The sequence below is a fragment of the Mus pahari genome, chromosome 21, assembly GCF_900095145.1.
Source record: "Mus pahari chromosome 21, PAHARI_EIJ_v1.1, whole genome shotgun sequence".
Taxonomy (NCBI): Eukaryota; Metazoa; Chordata; class Mammalia; order Rodentia; family Muridae; genus Mus; species Mus pahari.
In genome coordinates, this window is record NC_034610.1 from 10,437,464 (window position 1) to 10,452,278 (window position 14,815).

Consider the following 14,815-nt stretch of genomic DNA (forward strand, 5'->3'; position numbering starts at 1 on the left):
TCTCTCTCTCTCTCTCTCTCTCTCTCTCTCTTCTACCTTCTCTCTTTCTCCCTGCATTTCTACAATAAAGTTCTTAAACCATAGATAGTCTCTGCTCCTTCAAGGCCCGCTGAGCACTCTGGTCAGTGTTGGGAATTTCTTCCCCTATTCCTTCTCTCCTGCAACCCTGGGGCTTTAGCAAGGTAGCTCCAGGGGAGTCCCAGGTCGGTGGGCTGCCCCTTTTCCACCCGTACCCCCACCCCCACGCCCACCCCCAGCTACGTGGGTCAGGCATGCTCACCTGGGACCCTGTGGCAGTCTTCCTACGTCCCTTCCCCACTTTTCCCCAGGGCTCCCAGCTCCCCCCTTTTTTTTTGTTCCCAACAAAAGATGACTATGCCTTTACATAATGGCATCCATGAGTTTCCTTGTCTAAAAGAACAGGCAAGTGCCTCTGATACCCTGCTAAACAGTGACAGACTTCCCTAGGAACATGCTAGCTTCAAGCTAAGATAAGCATTTTGTCATTTTAAGAGAATATTAATAGATTAGATTCTACTGGAGGATTTATGAATAAGTATACGATTCCACTAAAATGACATTTCTGCATCTATAGAGATGCTTAAATAATTCTATTTTTAATGTTGGTTATTAATGCAATAAGTTTTTACTAGTAGAATTCTTGGTATTTGATCTTTTTGCATTTCTTGACATAAACCCATCTTGGTGTGATACACTGCTATCAACATGTTGGGTTCTATTTGCTCCTATTTCATTTCAAAATTATTCATTGATATTCATAAGCTAAATGCAGCTTTTCTCTGAAAGATTATGAAGTTTTTCTTATCAATTACATTTACTGAAAAAGAATGATCAGAATACATTCTTTAGATGTTTATGATTTGAAATGGATATTATTGAATCTTGCTAATCTTTAAGAGTTGCGTAAAAATTCCCTGAACCTGCCACCTTCATACAAAGGAACTCTTGAAATATTTCTCGATTTTCATTCTATAAAACTAGTCCTTTCCATTTAATTTTTCTTTGGGGGGGGTAATTTTGGAAGGGATTATGGAAGAAATTCCTTTCTATGGAAAACTATGCTGGATATGAGTTACTCATTTAAGTGGGGTTCTTTACAATGGGACCTGCAGGCGTGGGTTAATATCATGATCAGAGGGTGAGTTGCGTTCCTCTGGACTCTAGACACTTCTGATTTGTATCTTGTGAGAACAAAGGGGCTGGGGGGCTGAGGCAAGAGGGCTAAACTGAACTATATAGCTAGGTCCTATTGTAAGCAACTTCAAGGGCATCTCAGCACCCTCCAAAATAGAAGGTGCTGTGGGTCCTTTCCTTTAGATTTTATGCTTCTTGAGGGGAATGAATTATACTTGTGGTTTTGAATACATCACAAACAGATGTAATAAATGTTTAAATTGTTCACTGAAGACAATTTATAAGTAAAACGATACGTATACTTGTTTTAGATTTATATATTACTGAGTATCAGCTATATACCAGGTAAAAGAAATACAGAGTTACTTTTTACTCGTTGGCCAATGCCCTTGTCCTTATTGGAAAAAAAAAATCTCCATTCTTCTCACTTAAACCTCCAGTGACTCTTTTGTTAATCTTCAGGCACGGTTTTTGCATATGTTTTTTCATATGGAACATAGAGATATACACAATAAAACACTACAAATCCACTGATTTGAAGGTTGATTCTCAACCTTCCTAATGCTATATGACCCTTTAATATGGTTCCTCATGTTGTGGTGACCCCTTAACCACAAATTATTTTGTTACTATTTCATAACTTTTAATTTGCTAGTTATGAACTGTAACACAAATACCTGATATGCAAGATATCTGATATGTGATCCGCAAAAGGCTTTCGACCTACAGGCTTAGAATTGCTGCTCTAAATGCTGTCTGGAAAAGCAGAACAATGATCATCACTTTCATTCTAATGTGATAAAGGAATAAGCAAAGCACTGTATCTCTTCCTTTTTGTGACAGTGGAGCACTAGTGCTTAAATGCCAAACACTCATTTCTGTAAAAGCCACAGCGCTATGATATAAAACACCACATATGAAGTCAACCAGTGACCTTCTCAAAAAAAACACTTGTCTTTTCTTATGTTACTTGAATGCAAAGTGTCAGTCACAAAGGGCTTGTAAGAAATAATGGTAGACTCAAACGAAAACATAGTCAATGATGCATAAGTCTTCAAGGCTTCCTAGTAAAGTTTGCCATGGTTTTGAAAATAGTTTGGGTGTTCCAGAGAAACTAATGAATGCTGGATAAAGTGCCTGTTACTTATGTCTCATCTTTTCTAAGCTGTTCTTTTTTTTCTCTAGGATTTCAGTGATCATTGATCTTACTTTGCGTCTCCTCAAGAGGAAATACATGCATCTTGCCATCCTGATGTCCTGTCCTGCTTGTTGACAGTAGTCTCTCTCTTCTTCCATGGAAGCCTGAGCTCGTTCTGGAGACTATGTTGAGGGGCTGGGTTAGAACAAGGAGTGCTGGGCACCTGCACCATCCTGCACCAGTACCGCACAAGCATCCCTCAGCTCGGACCCAGGTTCTTGCTTGGGTACCACCATTTTTGTGCCTCATGTGAATCTCAATGTGGAACTTTATGAGGACACTTTATAAGAGACAAGTGACCATCAAGTGACCTTTCAGATAAAGCAGTTTGAGACACACAGTGGAGAAGGAAGGAAGGGCAGCAATTTCTATCCAAGGAGTGTCAAGGTCTCATGAGGGAGCTGGCCTTCTCTGTGGGCTTAGCCTCCAGCTATGTGGCAATGTGTTGCACAGCCCCAGGACACTATAAGATCTCTGAGTCCCGTATCTGCAGGAAATGTGGATCTGGTGTAGAGGAAAGGTGGAGAGGAAGAGAGGCAACTACACAGGGAGAAGCATGCAGTTCTCTAAGAGACACATGAACTGCACTGAAGTGTAGCACTTGATGCCATCACCTTGTCACTCCTACACCACATGTTACAGTCGTTCATGGAGCACGTACCCATGTCTGGGATGACTAATACATGAAGAAATGAGTGACACATGTGAGAGTGTATTGTGACTCAGTAAAAATGAGCCGTTTGCAATCACAGCTTACTATTATGGACTTCTAATGCTGGGTAACTGTCTTCAAATACTGTCAGACATGAAACAGGTTTTTATCCCAGTACTCAGTGGGGCTCAAGGTCTTTTCGATACCACCACCTAGAAACCCTACAGAGCAAACACACATACATACATGTCTGTCCTCTGCACCACAAGCCATGAGCCTTCCACAAGGACTAAAAGCAACTCCACAAGGGTAAGAGCGGTTTGGATGCCCCTCAAAGCAGCGCACACACCTGCAAGGGAACAGAGGAACAGCTGGGCACAAAGTGCTTGCTACAGCTTAAGGCAAATTCAAAGATACCAACCATTTCCCTTTACAAAATCAACAAGCTACTATCTTAAAAAAAAAAAAAAAAAAGCTTTCTTGGATGTCTATATGTGTGCTGAGAATCAAACCCACAGCTTTTTTCCCATCCTAGACACTCTACCACTGAACTACATCCTTGAAAAAAACTTCATATTGAGAATTATTAAATGGTATAGAATTAAAGGGATCTTTAAAATAATTTAAACTCTTTTTTTCAAAAATAATAAATTCCTACAGGTGACTAAGAGTGAATGCACCTTTATATAGGAGAAATGTTAAATAAGCATTTTCTGGATATTATAAATTTTTCAAATCGATTTTATAAAGTTCCAAGTTATATAGAGAAACAGCCCACAGCTTTAGGGGAGGTGTAGACCTCTCATAAGAAGACTGAGTGCCTCCAACTTACCAAGCATCACATAAACCCTGTCACGGAGACAAGTTCATGAGTTTATGCAACTTTATTTATGCAGGGTAGGGCTTTTATATTTCTTCTACTGACCAAGAACAAGGCAAGCATACTGCTCATGTTTCCTTATGAATATCTGTGTACTATGAACATATATTAACATTTGTCAGTTTTGTTGCATTCCATGTGCTCTATAGAGCAATGGCCTGCAATACTGCAATTATCAGAAGATAAAGGCTAATGCTTAAATAGAAATGTCTTCAGAAGAGGGAGATCAAGCAGCCAAAGGTGAGGTACCATCAGTGTAGTTCCAAGGGAGCTGTGTGAGCCCAGTGCAGGTGTCCAGTGGAAGCAAGACATGTGTGACAGAAATTCGTGTCTGGGATGGCTGTAGCTATAGTGTAATCGCCACCTCTCACATCTCTGACTCTCAGAAGCTGCATGTGGTGGCCCTCAGGGAACAGACTAGCACCCATGTTCCACCATCCCAAAGTGACGACGTCAAATCCGTACAGGAGGCAGTCTCCTCCAGAGCTTAGAGACTAATCACAGCCTTGCATTATCTGTAACAAGGGTCAGCTTGCATCCCCAGCTCAGCTCCAATTCCCCTCAGGGCAGTGCTGTGATGCAGGCTGGCCTTACCTCAGGCTCCTCAAGTCCCACAGTCGAATCCCATCACCAACAGCTGCAGTCAGGAAAAGATTATATGCCAGGGAATGCTGGGCTACAAAGGATGATCCCTGTAATCAGATAGGGAAAAATCAAAAGTTAAGAGCTTTCTGAACATTTTACTTACTTAATTTGGGAGGGGACACATGCCACAGAGCATGCATAGACAGACCTCTGGTGCCTTGGTTGGTTCTCTCTTTCCACCATGCAGGGCCTTGGGATCAAACTCACATCATCCTCGGGCTTAACCTCAAGCACCTTTACCTGTTAAGCCATCTCACAGACCCTAAGATAAACTTGTAAAGACTAATAACACCTGACAATACTGGAATCTAAACCCAGAAGTCAACATAACCTTTCTTAACTTGATAGCTTTAGAGTAGGACTTAAACCTTCCATGCAGCCATGAATAGCACAACAACCTATGTAGATAACAGAGTGCACATGCCACAAGGTCAATGTCAAGTACCTTAGCCCACGTAAGTGTGCTCTGTGACTAATGATGTGATTCTCAGAATATAAGCCCAGGCTGAACAACGCCAGCTAGCCGGGTAACTAAGCAAGTTCATTCTAACCTTAATATCAACTGCGTGCTTACCACACTCAATGTCACTGAGAGCCACCGAACTAGAAAATAGCAATGGATAAAAGACTAAGATATTTACATGTTGGTGTCTCCCACCCCCACTAACCATTCCCCCTCCACAGGAATACCAGAGTGCTACCCAGTTCACCCGGACTGCCCACCATCGCTCGGACCACCCACCATCGCTAGGACTGCCCACCATCGCTCGGACCGCCGCGACAACTTCAAAGGACTCANGGGCATGCTGGGAACCCTTCCTAACCCTTCCTTGTACTTAAGCAAGTCCGATCAATAAAAATTCGAGCCTTGATCAGAATTCTTGCCAAGGCCTCCATATTTCTTTTCGCAGCCCTTTTCCCTTTCAGGAGTTCCCGCTCTCCAGTGCGAATCCAGACCGGAGTGTTTCTGCAGGCAGAAACACTCATTTACACACCATCATATTTACACACCAGTAAATTTGCACACCAGCATGTTTTCTCACCAGCATGTCTGCACACCAGCATGTTTTCTCACCAACATGTTCGCAAAACAGCACATATTGATCATAATCTTTATTCAATAAATTATCTGGATGCCACCCATGGCACAATGAGCACTGAGCCATTTGCAGTTGTCACATGTCAAGAACACTGAGCTGCACTTTGGCAATCAAACACATGACTATGTACCACAGGACCTCACACGTCACTAGGAGTAAAGACTTGGCAAGTCCAGGTGTTGACATTTGATGACTCTGGTGATCTCCCAGAAGAAAGATGGCTGTGTAAAACAACTGAGCACCACCAGAGAAGCCATTTAGCTCAAGACATTCCTCAAACACACTGTAATTCATAAGACTACTTGAAATACTATAACAAACTAAATATAAGATGGACCTAGAAGTCATTCTTCATTTACAAACAGGAAATTAAGGCTTACAGTAGGTTCAGTGGTAACAAGCCACACTCTAGGGATTAACTGTGCCAGATAGCATTTGCACACTTCTTAAGCTTTTCATCATTTTAGCAAACAAACCACTCAGTCTCCATTTATAGTCAAGAAATCTGATACACGGTGGCATCATAGCTGTGAAGCTCACTTTAGTTAAACCGAGAGTTATCCTGCAGCAAAGCTTTAACTGAAGGATTGCCCAGAACAAATTGTCCTGTGACATGCCTTGATTGTTTAGTGGTATAGGAGAGCCCAGCTTGCTGTAGACAGTACCATTCACGGGGCATGTAGTCCTGGGCTATGTAAGAAAACTGGCTAAGCATGAGAGTGCCTACATTCCACTAAGAGATACTCCACCATGGTTTCTCCTCACTTTCTTGACTGCTTTAATGAGTTTCCCGGTCAAGAGTAAGGCTGTGTGTAATGGGCAGGCCTGCCTCCAGGTTCACCCATGAGTTCCTGCCTTCTCTCAATGATGGACAGTGTCTAGGAGTATAGCAAAATCTTTTCTTCTCCTAAGTTGTTATTGTCAGTATTTTATCCATAGCAACATTAAGGAAACTAGAATACTTAAGTATTCTTAGAACACTTTTTAAATAAAGAAGAAATGTCTGATATAATTCTAAGATATCAATAAACATTAAGACAATATTTTCAATCTAAAAATAAATAATTTTATGATATAATACACCACAATAGAAAAGTCTGGCCATCAACCTAGATCAGGGGAGTTCTTATAAATATAGAAGAAAAGCCTGCTTGTCCAGCTTAACACTGGCAGACATCCTTAGAACTTGGCTGTAGGTGGTACATGGGAACACTCAGGAGAGGCCTCACTGGCCCTGACTGGAATGACCGCTTTAAGTCCTACCCTTCACAGAGTGAGAACTGGCCTACTTTATTCTTAGTGAAATGTGATATTTGGGTCAAGTATGACCTAGATGTGTCTGTGCTTGGACTTGAAGGGCCTCATAAACCACAGCACCCCATGCCTGTGGTGAGTCTGGCTGCTCTGATGTACTCTCTGTCCATGTATGAAAATTTAAGAGGCATCTTCAGAAAACAAGCCACCAAATATGGTGCCAGCCTCAGTGACCTCATACGCTCTCCCCGCATTCCATCGCATTCCATCATAGGCTTACTTTCGGGAAGTTAAACCAGTTATTTCCCCATTAAAAATAAAAAAAGAACTGTTTTTCCTAACATAACACCTCCCATTTAAGAGCACACGACAGTGGCTCTCAAAGGATTGTCAGTCCACGAGGCTACATGGGTAGTCACTGCACAGGAGCATGCAATAGCCCTTCAAGCCTCAGGCAGACACATTCCATGGGAAGATTCCTCAGAGAAAAGCATGCCTTGAGCCATCACCCAGGAAGGGAACAAGCCAGGCCATGCTTCCTCACACCCTTGAAGGCTTGCAGGCCTGCCCTATAATATGGAGCAGCACCACCAAATCCTCTCAGAACCACTGTGAGTGACACTGATGCAGACACAACCCCATTTCAGAGCCTCCACTGTCCCAGTATCCTATGGAAAAATGTCATCTTCAGGCTTTATCTACTATCTGACAACACACCAAATCCAGAGTCTACTGCCTGCCTGACCAGCACTGGCTCTGCCTGTAGGCAACAACAGGTTTCCCTAACTCTGTGTACAACCCACAGTCTGCTGTCCCTATCTCAGCCCTGTCATAAGAACCATGGCAGACTTGTGAGCAGAGGATCTATCTTCTGAGGAGGGACTACACAAAGTGCTTAGCTGCTGAAGGAGGGGTAAGCACCCCGATTGGGTGAGTCCTGGGAGACTTGAAACAGGGCTGGATCAGCTCCTGCTGAACCCTGTTAGCTTGGAGGAGACAGGCCTGGGGGCTAGGGATAGGGTAGGCCTGTGAAACTACCCAAGGGAAGAGAGCCAGGCCAGTGGATACTGCAAAAGTCAAAATGATGCTAATTCTATGTATAGGAAATGAAACACTGAGTTCCACTGTTGGTGGAGGAATGAGCTGCTTCTGCCAGAGTGCAAAGCACTGGTTGATGTGGTACAGTAGGGAAGCTGAGAGCAGGATCCCTTGTCCCACATCATAGCAGGTAAGCCACATGCACTCCTCTCCCTTCCTGGCATGCCATGCTCATGACACTGGCAGAGCAAACAGGCATCTCCTGAGGTTACTCCAGCACCTCGGAGCACACCACAGAAAGCAAACAGTGACTAAGAAGCAGCCTCCAGGGAAGCCCAGTAATCCCATACACATTCCCACTGAGCAGTGGCAGCTCTGCTCCACCTCAACGGGCAGCATCCTGTGCAAACAGCAGGCTCAGACTCTACCCCAAAGAGAGAGAGAGGCAAAGTCCAGTCACTGTGCTTCGCACCCTCTTAGTCACACCACACTCCCCCCAACATCCTTGCTACTAGTTTCTAATAGCTGAGCCAAACTAGCAGCTGGTCCATAGCTGCTACAAACCACAAGCTCATGCACAATGCCTGAATCTTGCTCACACTCCAGCTCTGCAGTGGCTGCCGCCATCCCCAGAGTAAATCTCGAGGCCCTGATCAGGTTCCACCATCCCAGGGAATGTTCCTGTTCCAGTCAGTATCTGTTGTCCATTCCTCCCTTTGCTTTCCCACCAGAAGATAACACGCAGTGTCTCCTGCCTGCACTCTGGTCCTGTGGACACACTCCTGGTACCTCCCTGCTTCTTTACCCTTTGTCCGCATGTGTTTGATCAGACAGACACCGAGCCTGTGTGATTATACACTCTTCTGATGAGGTTATGAGTCCCTCTGCCACGAGACCCTTGCTTGCTTTGTACCTGTCTGTACAGGGAGAATAACAACCAGAGTACCTACCTACGAATATTTTAAGTTAATAAGCAGTGTGCAAACGTAGGTATTCAGAAACATGCACGGCTATATGTGTCCACAGATACAAACAATGTTAAGATGGAGGAGATGATAATAAGCACTCACAAATTTAACCAAGCTTCTAGGAGTCGATACTAAACTAAGACTTCATCACAAAGACAGATGTTACTGCCTTCCCACTCCATTTGATGGAATTTAAACATTTAATGAATGAAAGAAAAGATCATTCTAAATACAAGATTGAAGTAAAATCTAATCTCATCAAGGAGATGAATTACTGAAAATGTTTAAGTCAGCTAGCACTTACTTTTGTCCAGCTAAAGAAGAGGGAGCTCTTAAAGAAGACAGACCCATCTTAAGAAGCGTTGTGCTCATTCCTTCGCAATTGCACACACTGATACATGTCCAACCCAACCCTCCGCTTCCTCCCGACCCCTCTCAATGGTCCCTTCCACCTTCATGCCCCACGAGGTCAGATTAGTGCTGCCCGTGCTGTGTGCATGGTTATGGGGCATCCTTCAGAGCCTGGGCAACTATCAGGAGCTACAACCCCACAGAGAGGTCACTATCCCCTCCTTCCCGCAGTCATTGATGGCTGATAGCGCCTCACCCTGAGTAGAGCCTTACATGTCCCTCTCCCATCTGTGGAGTATACAGTGACTGGCTTGATCTTATGCAGGTAGCCATAGCTGCTATAAGCAGTGGCCATGTCACATTCAGAGCACAGCATTTCACAATACAACTTCCCATCCTCTGAGCCCGTGGGGCAGGAGGAGAAAGATTTGTTCTAGATGTCCTACTTAGGGGTTAACACTCAACTGTCTCTTGCTCTCAGCACTTTAACAAACCACAAGTCTGCACTGACAGTAGCCCAAACACATACATGTATCACATATATACACAAAAGGAAGCTTCTCTGACCAAGGTTTAGAACATCAATAATCTATGTACAAACATAAATGTTTACAAGGCAGCTCAACAACACGATCATTTAACAAAAGGCCTGCTAGTTTCCCCTTTCCCCCAGGGCCTATAACATTCTGAGTCATGGGCTCTGTGACCAGGTTTACACGACCAGGACTCAATTCCTTCCTCAAATCCAACCAGAAAGCAGTCGGTCGTTCCCATAGCAATGCTACTATTATTGTACCAGGTAATACATCTTATCCAGTGGGTGGATATTATAATGTGCAGGGTCCACTACTAGATTTGTGGCCTACATAGCACCTAACTGTGATAGGTAGCCAGCAGGAAGGAAGTTAGTTTCCAGGATAGTTCCAGCTTGATTTATCAATGTCCTACAGTCATAGTGTGTAGTGTCTTCAGCAATGGGTCTCACTGTCTAGCTATGGTGGGAAGCCAAAAGCAATGGCAACAGCCTGGGTTATTTGGGGGCTTCTGAGGCCTTTTGGCAGTAACTCGTGAGGAAGCATCCCGACCCTAGCATTGAAAGACTACAAATTCCAGGCAATACTGAGTTACTTAATCAGATACTGTCGCAAAAAGAAAATCACATCTTTAGTCAAAAACAAAACAAACAAACAAATGACAGGAAAATGGCTCAGTGGTGAGGACACTTGCCTTGCAAGCTTGACCGACTCAGTTCAGATCTCTGGAGCCTGTGAACTGGGTGTGGGGGAAGTTGCCTGTCATCTCCCACAATGAGATAGAGTCAGATCTCCTGGAAGCTTGCAGGCCACTAACCTGAAGTGCACAGTGCAGTGGCAAATAGCAGAGAGGCCATGCATCAAGGAAGATGCAAGTCCAAGACTGCCACCCCAGGTGTCCCCTCACCACATGTGTGCTGCAGGAGATGTCTAGAGCCAGCCCTGCACCGGGTGATCTCATTCGCTCCATCTCTCAGCTCACCTACTTGCCAGCCCTGCTAGGCCACATGGCTCCCACCAGGCCATCTCTTGGATGAGGCCCCCAAGTTCCTCTCAATTTCATGCAACGTCCCATGCACCCCTGGTTAGCCATCTCAACACCTAATTACCTGGTAGAATAAAGACTCTTAATGCTTAACTAGCCAATCAAATTTATGTATCAATAATAACACAATTTACAAGATGCCAATACAAAAATTTCAGAGTCAAATGATAATGATAAAGCTTTAACACAATTATTCTAACCTTTTGATAACACCACATTGGCCTCCATTCTGGTTCTCCCTCTCCTCCTCAGACCTCTCTTTCTGTTTCCTCAACTCCTTGCTCCACCTCCCTTCTCCTGCCCAATCACAAGCCTCCCACTGCCCTAATGTGATTGGACAGGGAAAATCCTACAACACATGTGTATCATGGTACATGCATACACTCACACACAAACACACAGAGATCTTTTTAAAATCAGCATTTTTCATGTCTTAGATGCTCCTTTAGGTAATGACTACCCTTGTTGGTTGTTTTTGTTACTGTTTGGTTTTGTCTTGTCATCTTGACACAAACTGGAGTTAGCTGGGAAGAGAAGCCTCAGCTGAGACAGTGCTTCCATCAGAGACAAGTCTGTGGGGGATGTTTTGATTAATGATTAGTATGTGATGGCCCAGGCCCAGCCCCTGTGGGTGGTGCCACCCCTAGACAGGTAACTCTGAGTTGTATACAAATTCGGCTGAGCAAGGAGAAGCAAACCAGTGAACAGCACTCCTTCACAATGTATCCCTCAGTTCCTGCCCTGATTTCCCTCCATGATGGGACTATAAACTATAAGCTAAAACAAACCCTTTCCTCTCCAAATTTCTTCCGGTTAAGGTAATTTACCACAACAACAGAAACCTAAGAGAGGTACTTACTCCATTAAACTGTTAACCTCAGCCTCTAATGTATCTGAGCACACCTTTAAAACCCACAATATGTCAAAGAGGAGAACTGTATCCAATAGCTCAGGGAGAAGCTGTGACTCAGAGACTGCCACAGCCTGGAGTGTACACTGTCATTCATTCCCACCATCACATGAGCATGCAGACTGGCCCCAGCTTATGTGAAGATGCACTGCTAGCCACAGATATTTACACGGATTCATAATTAGTCGAAGACAAGCAACAAAAAGTGTCAAGTAATGATGTCAAGACATCTGCAGGGGCTGGAGACATGGCCCACACACTGCTCTTATGCAGGACCCGAGTTTGGTTCCAATCACCCATATAGAGGAACCTTTAATCTCCTTTAACTCCAGCTCCAGGAGAATTCAATACCTCTGGCCCCCAAGGACACTGGCACCCATACAGATACACACAAACACACATCATTTAAAAACACTAAAAAGTAATAAATCTTTGAGATCTCTATAGCTACAGAAGAAAGTTTAGTATAGTTTGATAATCAGAAAAAGCTAATATTGGGTCTGGCAATAGGTACAAAATTGCAGCATACTACATTTATAATTGTTAAACACTTTAAGCTCAAAGTTTTTAATTAATATGTATACTATCTACCAACTCACTTTATTTTGACAAATTCGATGAACCGGCCGGGAATGGACTTCAGCAAGCACTGCAGCGCTACAGCCAGCATTGAGGTCAAAAACTTCCACAGTCCGGTCCCGGCCAGCTGTGAGGACGATGTCTGCAGAAGTCAGTCAAGGGTCCTCTCAGCAGTCTCACCTATGAGCACACAAATGCACCTTCACAAGACTCGGGAATGGACTAAAGAACTTCCGAAGTTCCAGAGAAAATATTCAGCGCAACTCTACCACACCTGCCTCCCAGCTCGGGCAGGAGCAGAAGAGTCAGCAGAACGCATGGGGAGTGGGAGAGCACATGGTACAAGACAAAGTGGAGACGCCCACCAGTGACTGAAACTCATAGTGTAAGCTAAAGAAGAAAAGACAGAGCCCAGCTGCGTGAGGCCCTGCACAGCCCTCTATGGCTTTTCATCAGCGCAAGCTGTAGACACAGCACTGTGCTCTGTCACACGACCACAGCTATGAGTTTTGCCAGTCCAGTCCACACAATCCAAGGATGCCTATCGCAAGTGTGACAGGTTACTAAGAAATACACTAAATGACAACGAATGACTCAGTAAATACAGACAAGGATTATGAGCTTGTCCTACTATATCATTGTCCAAACTGTTCTTCCCTGAGGGAGCTTCTAACTATTAAGATAAGGTTACTCCACCTACAATTACTGCAAAGTATCCCACATTACACAAGGAGAATCATTCATATGACTTTTATGTCCAGGATGACACCTGGGGCTTCTCAAATACCCAGAAAGAGCTTTGCCAAAAAGCCATGCTCAGTGCAAGGCACATCAACAGATGGAGAGGAAGGATACGGGAATAAAAGTCGTTCACTGCTGACAGGCTGGTTATATCTGCCCCACTGGTCATTGGTAGCCTGAAAACAGGCTTATACCTGCTTTTTGGTTTATACCTGGAAGAAAGGGAAAAGGAAAGAAATGACCAATTTTTTTTACTTCTGACTACAACTAAACATTCTACATTTAAAATCATAAAAATGAAAATAAGGTTTTGCATTGTATAATCATCTTATAAAACTAAGGGAATGAATGAAAAAGCCCCCTCAACCTTCCTTTGGGAAATTAATTCAATTTTCAATCAGAAATCTCAGGTTGTTTTTTCTCTAGAAATGTCTCAATGTAAATAATGCCATATTGTATATCCAAAACAATTCATTCTAACTATGAGAAAGCAAGCTTGTCCCTTAATTCTAAAAACTATGTATTACCTTGTAGGCACTTAACCAGTTATACAGTGTTGATATCTCATCTTAAATAGTAGTCCTTACTATTTTCAGAAAACATGAGCATGGGGTATTTCTTTAGTGGACGCATGATCTTAATCACGGATAATTTCCTAAAGGAAACTAACAGGTAACTAGCCCAGTAAATAGTCTCAGCCTGGCGGAGGACAGGCTGGCAAGAGCAAGGCAAAATGTCAAGGGTCAGACTGATTCCATCCGATAGCTGACTGTGAGTGTCCACTTCTGTGTTTGCCAGGCACTGGCAGAGCCTCACAAGAGACAGCTATAGCAGGGTCCTTTCAGCAAAATCTTGCTGGTGTATGCAATAGTGTCTGCGTTTGGTGGCTGATTATGGGATGGACCCCTGGGTGGGGCAGTTTTGGAGCTAGAGAAAGTACCCAAGGAGCTGAAGGGGTCTGCAACCCTATAGGTGGAACAACAATATGAACTAACCAGCACCCACTGAGCTCGTGTCTCTAGCTGCATATGTAGCAGAAGATGGCCTAGTCGGCCATCATTGGGAAGAGAGGCCCCTTGGTCTTGCAAACCTTAGATGCCCCAGTACAGGGGAACACCATGGCCAAGAAGGGGGAGTGGGTTGGTAGGGGAGCAGGGTGGGGGGAGGGTATAGGGGACTTTGGGGATAGCAGTTGAAATGTAAATGAAGTAAATACCTAATAAAAATTGGAAAAAAAAGAGTCAGACTGGTGGCATAGGAAAGCTAGGCCAGACCCAGGGTAGCTGCTGCCGTGTCCAGGATGAGGACAGGTGTGTCCGTAAACAGGTGGTAGAAAGTGCTCCCTGGAAGAGCACTGTATCTGAGGCTCCAGGGCGACAGAATGCAGAGACTGGCCCCAGGCCTGAAGAGACATAAGAGAGGGAGCCATGCAGAGACAGAAGCAGTGCAGCTGAGTCTCAGAGGAAGCTTGATGTTCAAAGAGACGTTGGCAGTCACAGAGATGGCTATGAAACACCGCTTACAGCAGTGGTTCTCAACCCCCCTGACACTGTGACCCTTTAACACGGTTCTGCATGCTGTGGTGACCCCCAACCAAAGATTATTTTCGTTGCTACTTCATAACTGTAGTTTTGCTACTGTTATGAATTGTAACGTAAATATTTTTGGAGATAGAGGTTTGCCAAAGGGGTCGCAGCCCAGAAGTTGGGAATTGCTGGCTTACAGTTACACAGAGGATGGTTGAGAAAGAAGTCATTTCCCCTAGA

The 14,815-nt window shown here is 44.1% G+C and overlaps 1 protein-coding gene across 2 annotated transcripts in view; it reads right to left on the reverse strand.

Annotated features, from left to right (window-relative positions):
- The window catches only part of Wdr27 (WD repeat domain 27), a 106,836-nt gene that overhangs the window by 46,636 nt on the left and 45,385 nt on the right, over nucleotides 1-14,815 (reverse strand). Inside the window, exons 20-23 of one of the 2 annotated variants that reach the window (XM_029533062.1) lie at nucleotides 13,164-13,261; nucleotides 12,329-12,450; nucleotides 4,480-4,577; nucleotides 3,252-3,354 (exon numbers count right to left, since the gene is read on the reverse strand). In XM_029533062.1, coding sequence (XP_029388922.1) covers nucleotides 3,252-3,354; nucleotides 4,480-4,577; nucleotides 12,329-12,450; nucleotides 13,164-13,261 — 421 coding nt within the window. The remainder of the gene's footprint in view (nucleotides 1-3,251; nucleotides 3,355-4,479; nucleotides 4,578-12,328; nucleotides 12,451-13,163; nucleotides 13,262-14,815) is intronic. The other variant, XM_021221604.1, reaches the window with a different exon arrangement.